We start from the raw sequence: 12,197 nt of genomic DNA on the forward strand, positions 1-12,197 counted from the left end.
ATCATATCAAACTGTACGAATGAAAATCGGTACTCGGAAGATTATTATCCGATTGATTTATCATTTTCCCGCTTTTCGAGGAACGAACGATTGAATGAAAGTGCGTGAGTGACAACAACGACATCTCAAAGGGAAAAAAGGAAATACGACTATTCGATAGGTGTACTATTCGAGAAACGAATTTTACGATTTTCGATAGGATGTCAATTATAATTAATGATCGAAAATCCGATGTGATCGATATGACAAATATCGATATAATAATAACGAAGATGAAAGAAAACTATGAACATGAAAACTATAAACTATGAACAAAAAATATAAATTGGGTTTGGATTAGGTGTCATTTGGTCCGTCACGGACGCACAATTATAGGCAGATTTCACTGATTGGTACCGACAGTTTTTTGCAAATATTTGCAAGGATATATTCAGAAATCATCGATATCAGTGCAATAAGGACAAACTGCTGTAATAGCAACAATAATAATATTAATAATAATTATCAGAAACTAATTACGCCTTCCTTGAAACCATTCAACTTCTATCTGAAATATTTTTCATTGAAATCGTTATTTATGTAGTAATCCAAGTGGTTCCAGTTACGTATCACACGCTGTATTTAATGAGATCGTGCTTAAATAAAGTAAGAAAAACTGCTATCGTTAAATCATTGAATATTCTAAGATGCAATGTAATATATACATACATATTGTATGTACATATATCATCCCTGGTGTAATCGTCTAATCACATGTACCGTGTAGCCAGAGGGGTATTCTTATCAGACTTTTAGTCGTGTACGCTTTACCCCTTTAGCACTTGTCTGTGACTTTACCAACTTTAATAATTGTATTGTATGTAATTCCTACACTTACCGCTGTAAATCGCAGAGGGCGTAAGAAACAGTCCGATTTTTTACACGATCGGTATTTCAGAACATGGGACATGATTCACGAAGTGCCATAAGATGAGAAGTCTGTGCTGCATACTCGTCTGGACAAGACCGTGTATTTACTTGGATCTTGGATCGGAACCACAGACTTCTATAGTATATAGAACATTCGGAACTTCGAAATAGTAGTCAGACTTTCATGTACTCAAAACGATTCCTTCGTCCAGCGAATATGAAAGTTACGTAAATTCCTCTGTATAAATATACTTGTCTATTTTTTGCTGGATAGTATTAAAAAAACTGTGCGTATTAATACATGGTAACGCATCGGAAATTGACGTACCTTGGTTAAAGAATGGTTTAAGGATATGAAGATTACAAAGAAGATTTGAACTGTTGTTGTACCGACCATCTGTTCTAAACATGTTTAGTACCATAAAAGAAAACTCGGAGGAAGATCGACATGTTACTCTTATAATAATTTCAAACGAAACAATATGAGGATAATCTATTTATCTAAATACTTGTCAATTTGTTTCGCTGAACTCGCCACTACGATGGAAAATTTCTGACGAACGAATTATTGTTTGTAGTGGATTGAATATCACGACGATGTAGATGAAGAAGAAGGATTCGTTTTAAAGAAAACAAGCGGAATAAACGGGCAATAAAAATGATCGCCGTGTGTCAATTACTACATCTTCGTAGTCGCTCTTTGCGAACCCTTATTCTAGGATTGATCTGTTTGACTTTCTACGCATATTATCGTACGACTCTCTACGATGTTCCTCAGTATACTGTACCACGAAACATTTGTAAGTATTGATTCTTTGCTAATATTAAATAATATTTCGCTCACACAGGATTACGAAATGATTTTAACATTTATTGCTATTGATAATAGTTGGATCAACTATTTGTAATCGTTGGATAACAGTTGAATATGCGTCTACATGTTTTAAGAAATTTTATATTCTATTTAGGTCGACCTGCATCTCTGGAGATTTACAAGCAACGATCAAACACCAGCATAGAGATTCATATAGGAACCTTGTCTAAAAATGACTCTCCAGAATTATCTGTCATTGATCCTTACAGTGTACAAAATGCTAATCTTTCGAATGCTCTGATTACTACACAGTCAACATCTTCTAGTTCTCAAACTGCGAACGTATCAATCGTTGTTTCCAAGCAAAGTAGCGAAAAACCACCTACGCAAATGGACAAGGTTATCAATGAGACCAAAGCAGTCTCTGTGCTTCCCAATGAATACTCTGCACGTGCTATTTATGAAGCTGGCCATATGGTACCAATACCAGAGAAATGTCCAAATTTTGGTAAAGAAATGGATCTGGTAATAATAATAATGTCTGCACCAACTCATCTAGAAGCTAGAATGGCAATACGACAAACATGGGGTCATTTTGGTCAGAGAAGCGATATTAGTATCTTGTTTATGTTAGGTGCAACTATGGACTCCAAAGTGGAAACAATTTTGAGAAAGGAACAAAAAACTTACAACGACGTAATACGCGGGAAATTTCTAGATTCGTATTCTAATTTGACGCTTAAAACAATTTCTACTCTCGAATGGGTAGATAGTTATTGTTCCAAGGTTAAATTTCTTTTAAAGACTGATGACGACATGTTTATTAATGTTCCACGTTTGCAAGCTTTCACGATTAAACATGCAAAAGAGAAGAACGTAATATTCGGCAGACTAGCCAAAAAATGGAAACCAATTAGGAACAAAAAAAGCAAGTATTATGTATCTCAAGCACAGTTTAAACATGCCATCTTCCCCGACTTCACCACCGGACCAGCGTATCTTTTATCCAGCGATATCATACGTAAGCTGTATGATGCTGCGTTAGACCAAACATATCTTAAACTAGAAGATGTTTTTGTGACTGGTATAGTTGCAAATAAACTGGGTATCAAAAGGACGCATGCTAATGAATTTTTAAATAAAAAAATATCATATAGTGCGTGTAATGTTCAACGAGGTATAAGTATTCACATGGTCAAGTACAGCGAGCAATTTGATCTCTGGAAAAAATTACTCGATGGCAAAAGCAAATGTAAATGATAAATATTTAATAAGATAGTAGATATTGTATCATTGATTTTTTTATTTTGCAACACAATTACTCCGAAAAAATCAATAATATGATATCCTATCACTATGAAAGCTTGAAAACTACAGTAGATGTTTGAGATTTCCAAGTCACATGACAAATAATGTTAGTCATTTATTGCAGTATGAAATCTGTTAGACTGTGTTAAATCAATTTGTAACATTTATTTCTCTTCTTTTTTCTTTTTCTTTTCCCTTTCCAAATCAATTAAGAACAGAAATCATGATTTCATATTGCATACTTGATACGTAATGTACTTTTGCGCCTCGTCATAGCGATGAGTCTGTCTCTCTAAATAATTGTACGTGAATGAATGACTCGTAGTTTCATGCATGAACTATCTAATATTTATAATACTCAAACATCACAATCAAACAACAGTACTCATAATATACTTAATATTTTAACATTTATGAATATACGAGAAATAGAAGCTTCCTACATGCACAATTGCGCGATCATTTCGAGTAATATCTAAGTATTTATCATAAGAAGATCGAGGATTTGAAACTATTTTCTCCGATCAAATACTTTTCACAAAGCTCTTTGTTTGGATATAACGCGGAATGATTTAATACGATTACGTAATCTATCATTTCGTTACGCAGTGGTATATATGTGAACAAGATACGCCTTTCCCACGATGTAAAAAGAAACGATCAAATAATTAACAGCGTACTATTCAAACATGTATTGATAATCTCGATACGCTTTCAACGGTAGACATGTGAAAATAATGTTTCAACAGGAATCTCCATCGAGTAAACAGCGGGTTTAATTACTAAAGTACGTGATTCAATTCGTATCAAAGGTTTTTTCTTTCTGTCTAAAAGAAAAACAAAGCAGAAAATAGCTGTACTTAAGATGCGTTTCAGAAAGAAATGAAATAAAATAATTAGAATTCGAAGGTGTATACGAAAAAGCGCGTTTATCGTATAAATATATGTACTCTGTATAAATCTGAGATTTATCGAATTTGAATTTTTATATAACTGGAGAAATGGTATTTTAAAAATCGTATGCGCAGTGTATTATTTAAAACAATTCATTTTTTTCTATAAAGAAAAGACATGAATGAAGTAATGACATTACTCAGATAAATGATACGTACAATAGAGAAATATTGTACATGCCAGTATTATAAACTATTATAATACGCGATACAATGAACAATGACTTAACGATTATGACATGCCTTCCGGGATGACCAATATCGTTTTATACCAACGATTGTGTAACGTATGTACGGTCATGAGATACCTACATTCCATACTTTTGCTGAACTAGTTACTATCCATGAACAATTTGCATTTTATTTTTATACGATTCTATTGCAAATATATTCTGTGAAATTATACTATAATATGTGTAATTGTTACGCGAACGATCCGTATACCGATTTTTCGACAAAATAATTGTTATTACTTCACAATAATTTTATTCTGAAAACAAACACAAATCTCAATTTAAAATTAATATCAAAGAAACAGGTACCAGTGTGCTATCATTTTACAAAACGTAAATATATCTAATTTTCTAACGATATCTGTTCATTGATTTTTACAAAACGTTATCAACCCTTAATTATAGTTCATAACTTGTCTATTAGAATCGCAGATCATCACATAATTGAATCGTGATTAATTATGTTGGTACATAGAATCAAGTACTATTTGTATCATATGCTATATATATAAGTCATGCTAATACACTAATCATGTAATTTGGAATAGACTTGAGAAATTAAAACGCTTTAAGAATTTGTCGGTGTAATAGAAAGTTTGAACACGAAAACAAAATATTATTCATTTTATTTATTTATGTTTCGATCTAGTAACTTGTCCATGAGTAAATTAGATATTATAATCAATGGAAGAAATATAGGACGCTAAAAATAACATGTTCGTACAAATTATCAGAAACTTGAGAAAATAGGAAAACCAATACTCAGTTAGGGCCGCATTGAGATATACAAATATCATGAACATAGGCAATGGCAAATATACATATGTACATATATATATATATTGAATTGTATATATATATATACATATATTTTAATCTTGATTTCTATTGGAAAATTTCTACTGTATGCGATTATAGGTCTCATTATAATTAATCAATACTGTTATTTGATAGTATAACTTAAGACGTTTACATCTCCAAGCTGTATTTCTCTCATTGTGTGTACCCTACCACTAACCCATAAACAGGCTTCGACACTCGGGAAAATCATCCAAAAATTGAATCGTAAAAAATCAACATGAAAAACAAAAGTTGATTTTCATGACTCAATTTTCGGATGGTTTTCTCAAAGTTTCGATATACGAATATTGAGATCTATTAAAATGATCATGGTATATATATATTTAATAAATACGTAAATACAATGTACATATGTACAGTGAGGGAAATTTGATTAGAGTTTACAATATTAGAAAGCGGGCGATTTATGCCTTGGCAATATTCTTTCCTATGGTAAAGAAAGTAAATACGAAGTTTGTGAGTGACCACACTTATTATTGACAAATAATTTTGACATTTAATTAATAAATTTGTTAAATAACTTTTATTCGTTGCCTCGGATACGCTGTTGCATCATGCAATATATTCACGCTAAAGAGAGCCACAGGTCTTTAGATTTAGGGACGAAAGAGTTGAAAATTATGTTAGCACGTTTGGCAATCTCTCTAATCTCGCAGCCAACTTCAGGTTTATTGGCTATTTCTTGGCATGTACAATGTACAAGGTGGAACGCAAGTAGTATCAGTGGATAGAAAATGGCGACATCGAAAAGTCAGCGTTGGATGGTAGATTCGGGGATTCTGCGTAAAAAAAATGGAGAAGAGGAACCGCAGGAGCTGTTGGTGTTTGGATATAGCTGCAAATTATTTCGAGATGATGACAAGGCGAAAATGATTGATCAAGGAAAGCATTTGATACCATGGATGGGCGATAGCACATTGAAAATAGACAGGTCCGTTTCCCTAACCTAGACAAATTTATCATCTAGGATATTTATTCTTGCATAAATGCACCGTACATGTAACCTTTAGAAGAATGATATCAATCGAAACTAAGCAAAGTGCAGCAGTTGGAAAAATTCAACGATAAACGGTTAACGTACGGATAAGCAATCTGGAGACTGTTTAAGGTTTCTGCAGGTGTCTTGGCTGTGAACAGGCGGTGTGGAAGCGCGATATATACGCGCTTTGCACGGCCGTAGAGCAACGTGGTCTCATCACGTTGGTGTTTTGTGGCTGACCGACGGCGCAGCAGCAAGGTGAGACACAGCGTAGAGAGACAAACGGCAGCTGACGATTGTAGGTACTATAATCGTTCAGCATGGTATGTATTTTAGCGTTCTAGAATCGAGTGTATCTACCTACATAGACGCACAACGCGGTTCCTGTTATTCGCCTCTGCTTCTGGATCTGTAGAAGATCGAATTGAACGATGCTCAATGTAAACGATTATATATTCGCGAAACAAGAGAAACTCTAGCGTAATGTCATTCGTTGTCCGCTAATAATAAGTAAAAAAGAGTAATACCTTTTACATAACTTTTTGGATTGATTACGGAAGTTTCCGCGATGTTTATAAATAGTGACAAATAGTTCGAATGAATAGAGCATTTGAAATCGAATTGTTATCGTTGTTATTATATCGTTGTCGTTATTATTTTGTAAAGTGATATAAACGGGACGTGTGTGGTATAACTATATTCTATTTCAGAGAAATTTTGAGGTTGACTGAAACAGGGTTTGCTTCGTGACAATTTTCAGATGCCGCAATCGAGCAAATTGCTATCTGAAACACATAACATCTCTTCTACGTTTAAATCGATTTATGTATGTGTATAGGTACGATGGACGAGGTGCTCTGGGGGACTTACGGATATACGAACCACCGCCAGGTGGTTTCGATCATCGAACGATCCTGACCGAGGATGAACTGAAAGTGGAGCAATTATGCGACGAAGAGCGGTATCGGTCTCTCTACAATAATGAAATGGAAGATGCTGTACATCATGGTAAGTGGATCGCGTATATGGTACACTCGTATTTACTATCAGTGCATGAAATCAACAACAAAATATATATGGTCGTCATTCAGAGGAAGAAATAAAGAGGTTACATCAAGCTCTGGATTCAGAGAACACATACACTCAAGTAGCATATGACTACAACGAGGAAGGGAACGGATCAAAAATCGCGTGCGATGATTCACAAAGTCCAAAACAGTCTGAGGGTTCCCAGGAGGAGGATCAAACTTTTGTTCCACCGCCTGATTTGGAAATTCCAGAGGGTATTTCACTGGTTGGTAAACAAGCAACAATAGATGTGTTTATATATATAATTCATATTTCTGTTCGTCATGCTTATTGTTATTGTTGCTGCTTCTTAACAGCCAGAAACACAAAAATTGAATGCCATCATAACGAAAACGGCGCTATTTATAAGTCGTCAAGGCGGCCAAATGGAGATTCTAATTAAAGCGAAGCAGGCGAATAATCCACAATTTTCCTTCTTGTCGATAGACGGACGGCTTCATCAATATTATAGATATATACTGGATGCGATCAAGACTGGAAAGTATAATCCTGAAAAGCAGCCGGAGAAAGAAGAATCCGGTACGCATATTGTTTTATTTAAGAGACCACCTTATCGCAACATTCTCGAATGTTGACATTATTATGTCGTGTTAAAATAATCCAAGAGATTTAAAGCAGGATTTATTTACCCACATCTACTTTGATTCTACTTAGCTTTTCCATCTGTAAGTATTTCTATGTTACATTTGTTAATCCATGTTAATCTCTGTAACTCATAGGAAGTATTAGTAAGCCGGTATACAACTGAACGTTTTATTAACTTGTATTCTTTTTAATGATAGAACACGAAGAAGGATCATCCGATCAAGACGATGAACCGTATCTTCATCCGAGCTTGGCGTCGTCGTTAACTAAAATAGAAGCGGTATGTAACTTGCAGTTAATACATTCTGTGCCGGAAACGTTTCGTACGTACAAGTCGTGGATTGTGTGTTTCGATGTTCGTGCAGTTCTCATAAACTTGGCTCGACTACAAATCAATCTCAAATTCGTCGTTGTTTGCAGGCTCCCAGTATTCCAAGTATACAGTACAAACCATCAGCGGACTGTGCTTATTCGATGCTTGTAAATAAAATAACCGGAAAACCACCGCCTTCGAAAGCACCGCCGCTACATCGCGAAACCACGGTTCAATCAACAACTAGCACAGGATATTATCATCCTGTGCCAGGACAGGTAAGAGATTCGGATCGCAAAATATGACAAACAGAAACATGGTTAAAGCGAGACGCAATGTAACGAGCACCCTCTGTTATTCTTTATAGAATTATAACCCTTATTCAACTTCGGTTACTGCGATGACTGCAACGGCTACAACGGCTGCCACACCTGTACAATACTCTCATGGTCCAGTAATATACGGACCAAACGGGCAGATACAATCACCATTACAAATGGCTGTACCGAACTTATTAACATCTACGAATGAAATGCCGACGACACAAATTACAACGAATGAGTCACAGCCACAATTGGTACCATACGGATCCACATCTCAGAAACAATTAAGTAGACCTTCATTTATCGTTCCACCGGCGGATGTACAAATAATTATAGATAAAATGGCGAGTTACGTGGCGAAGAACGGTAGAGATTTCGAGGCGATCGTTAAAAATAAAGGAGATCCGAGATTCAATTTTCTCGAATTATCGCATCAGTACCACGGTTATTATGCGCACAAATTGACAATATATGAAGGTGCAGTAAACCCGAAAGTATTGACAGAGGAAGAGCTATTACAGAAACAGGAGCCGCAAGAAGAAAAGCAGAAGAAGCTGGAGGAATTGCAGAAGAAGCAACAAAGAATGGAAGAAGTGCAGAAAAGAGTGAAGATGATACAAGCGAAAAAGAAGTGCGAGCCAAGGATGAAAGAAACAACTACGACATCGTCGACGACGACGGCGTCGAACACAGAAGGAGTGAAACAAGTGACGACAGTTTCGTTTTCGATAAAAAAGCCAAAGGACGGGGATACCGGGGTGATTGAAAAGCGAAACGCACTGCCACTGGAAGAGAGTGACGATGAAGTGGAAGCCGAGAGCAAAGATGGAAATTCAAAACCAAGCTCGCCACAAGATTCGAACGAACAGAATTCGCTAATCGGTGTCGGGATTTCAGTTGACAAAGATGGCAGTGGAGCGTGGAAGTCGGAAAAAAAATGGAAAAACGAGGAAAAGGAGTTGGTGGACCTTACGGATGAGATTCTGGAAGACTGTCAAAAGGAGATTAGGCACAAGCAGGCCGAAGATAGGATTAAGGATAAGCTAGTTGCTGCAGCACGTGACAAACTGGCTGCTACTTCGAGAGAGAGGCAGCTTCAATTGGAAAGGAAAAAGAAAGCGGCAGCGTTTTTAAGTCAAATACAGAGCTCCGGTTTACCAAAAGGTAGTGGAACCGTAGCGACTGTCGCGAATCAAGTAGGAACGAGGAAAGACGACTCGGACGAAGTGCACTCCGTCCCGTCGCCATCCCCATCGCCGTCGTTGGAGGACGCAAAGTCCTCTTGCGACTTAAGGACTACTGGTGGAAACTCTTTGATGGACAGGCTCAAGAGCGCAGACTTGACCGGTAAAAGATCTAGACCGCGATCGAGGAGTCCAAGTGGAAGTCGAAGTTACACAGATAGACAAAAATTTCACAAGAAACACAAAAAGAAGAAAAGTTCTCACAGAAGGTACGCGACTTTTTCGATCGATTATCACGTCTAGTACTGCGTACAACGTAGTGACAATTTATCTATGTCTATTCGTAAATACAGCCAAAACCACCGCTTCGATTATCTGTAATCGATCTCTTTTCTTCGCTCTCTCTTTTATACTCTCTTCCTCTGTTTCTCTCGCAATCGTTTGTTTGTCACAGCAACCACGACAGTCCGAGCAGTTCTCGATCGCATAGATCCAAGAAGAGCAAGAAGTCTTCGTCCAAGCATAGGTCACCGTCGCAAACATCATCTCGAAGACATCATCACAGTGCGCGACGAAAGGGAAGCAACTCCTCGTACTCGGATTCGTGTTCATCCTGAAAACGTGCTGTCCTCATATTCGCGCATTATCGATAGTGTACATTTACATACGCGTATATATAAGTGCACGCATACGAGATGTAAATATGCGAGTACATATGTATACGTAGTTTCGTGCGTACATCGGTAATTAAAGTGTCGGTGATAATTTTAATACGACCACTGTCCAAGAAAAAACGAAAATAAGGAAAGATTGAAGAATAAAAAGGTTTTGCCAAGATTGTATATGACCAGCCGTAATTTATTTATTGCTTTTCCTTTGCCCGATTACTCGTAAATCAAATTACACTCGAATATTTTGCAGCTGGTTACGATAAAAATTGTAAATAAGAATAAACGTATCGAGAATACAGAAATGTATCGAATTTCGTTCGAAACGAGCTAAATTTATTTTACATCAATTTTCGTAGATTATAAAAACAGTGGGAAAGAGGGCGGATGGAGAAAGAACGAAGATGCTAAGAGCAAAATAAAACTGATTATATAATAAGAGTTTGCCATTATGCGAAAGAATGTCAAAGTAGATGCCGTTATCGCGGCAAACAGTCGATTGCCGTCACAGTTTCGTCAGTCTGATGTAAGGAAAAGCGGAAACACTGTTGGCAACTCGCTTCTTATTTTCTTTTTTTTTTTTTTTTCGTTTCTAGATATTTGAATGAAAAATATTTAACTTTGAAAATATATACTTTACGTAATACCAAAGGTTATCGATTTAAAATATTCCATGATTCGGCATACGCGCGACATCAATCGATTCAGTATTAATACGAGAGAAGCATTCACAGATGTCAAACAGTAATCTATTCCGAGTTCTTTCCACTCTTTGTCTTCTCCTTCTTCCATTTGCTCGCCGCTTCCCTGCATAGTCGTTGAACGTTTCTATCGGCTAAATAAGTAAGCCAGTCGTTCTTCCTCGATAATTTGTGATATGAAAATAGCATCGATGTGTTATGCATTTAACACCGATCGCATATAAACTGCCCCGAGGATTTATTTCCTTTTGCGCCAAATCAATCGTCGTCTAATTGAGTTTAATAAATCGAGAACGCGTCGCTTGAACTACGTCCGCAGAAGGCACGTGTGCCGTCGGAACAAACAAAGAATAAAACACCAACAAACACCTGTTTAACGATGCTGTCGCATAACTGTACCAACTGTACTCGTTCAAAATGCAATTTTCGTTGTATCTTCTCCAAAAGTCAACAACGTAGTGCGAGAGCATTATTACTTTTAGTCCTGTTGCGGCTCTCAAACTTTTATATTTCAATTTCGATTTCAACAAATTAAAGACTTTTGATATTTTAAGAAAATATTTAACAGGAAATCACGTATCAGTAACGACTTTCTTCATATTTTCTTCGAACTTGAGATATTTTCCAATGTTAGAAAAATACGAGTGGATAGAAAATGACTGAAAGTACCTGATAGTTCGTAGACGCACAAATTCGATCGAAAGTAGAAACGTGTACCATGAAAGTAAATCGTTCAGTACTAATTTGTAATCCAAAATTATTAAGCACCAATTTCCTTTCTTCAATTTCCAGTCAAAAGAATTCAGGGTCTATATCATTATAGGCTAACAGAGTAACCTCTGTTTTTCTCCTCTTCTTCCTCCTCTTCATCCTCTTTCTCTTCCTTCTGGTCCTCCTTCTCGTCCTTGTAATTTCAAGAAAGACTTAATCGTTGATGAAATAGACTGTCTTTTCACTAGCCAATAGAAAAATATCGTTACGTGAAACTTTTTCGTACCGTTCCTGGTACAGTTCGAAACATCTTTTTCATAATATAAAGAATTCCATTCATGAGCTCGCACGATATCTTTATACGTCGCTTTTCATGCGATTACGTCCAATTGTATGCTTTGTTAATTATATAACGTCATGGATCGATTCAAATCGCGAAATACATTTTTATTTCGCTCCTTTGATAAGAAGACCGCTAATAAAAAGAGAAGGAAAAGTATATTAAAGTAAAATAGTATAAGAAAATAGCGTCCCTTTGATAAAAAGACTTGCTTACGAAAGAAAGG

The 12,197-nt window shown here is 36.3% G+C and overlaps 2 protein-coding genes across 3 annotated transcripts; both read left to right on the forward strand.

Moving 5' to 3' along the window:
* Positions 1-957: 957 nt before the first annotated feature.
* LOC138180870 (beta-1,3-galactosyltransferase 5) lies at positions 958-4,575 on the forward strand. Its single transcript, XM_069115151.1, has 2 exons — positions 958-1,709; positions 1,878-4,575. The coding sequence occupies exons 1-2, from the start codon at positions 1,568-1,570 to the stop codon at positions 2,981-2,983; spliced, it is 1,248 nt and encodes a 415-aa protein (XP_068971252.1). The 5' UTR covers positions 958-1,567; the 3' UTR covers positions 2,984-4,575.
* A 1,019-nt stretch (positions 4,576-5,594) lies between these two features.
* On the forward strand, positions 5,595-10,198 carry su(w[a]) (suppressor of white-apricot). 2 transcript variants are annotated; one of them, XM_069115149.1, is made up of 8 exons: positions 5,595-6,009; positions 6,896-7,065; positions 7,149-7,351; positions 7,443-7,665; positions 7,929-8,011; positions 8,152-8,322; positions 8,412-9,820; positions 10,006-10,198. In XM_069115149.1, exons 1-8 carry the CDS (start codon positions 5,813-5,815, stop codon positions 10,166-10,168), a joined length of 2,619 nt encoding a protein of 872 aa, XP_068971250.1. In that variant the 5' UTR covers positions 5,595-5,812; the 3' UTR covers positions 10,169-10,198. The 2 variants fall into 2 exon arrangements, with proteins under 2 accessions (XP_068971250.1, XP_068971251.1); XM_069115150.1 differs by having other exon boundaries at positions 5,867-6,315.
* The last annotated feature ends 1,999 nt before the right edge of the window (positions 10,199-12,197 follow it).

This window comes from Bombus flavifrons, chromosome 6 (assembly GCF_040668555.2).
Source record: "Bombus flavifrons isolate JBK064 chromosome 6, iyBomFlav1_principal, whole genome shotgun sequence".
NCBI lineage: Eukaryota > Metazoa > Arthropoda > Insecta > Hymenoptera > Apidae > Bombus > Bombus flavifrons.

What these genes read in the sequence shown, in the direction of transcription:
- LOC138180870 (XM_069115151.1), top strand. Translation starts at nt 1,568, where the DNA reads ATGATCGCCGTGTGTCAATTACTACATCTTCGTAGTCGCTCTTTGCGA. An exon ending in TACTGTACCACGAAACATTT is followed by an intron (nt 1,710 to 1,877) that starts GTAAGTATTGAT and finishes TATTCTATTTAG; the next exon opens with GTCGACCTGCATCTCTGGAG.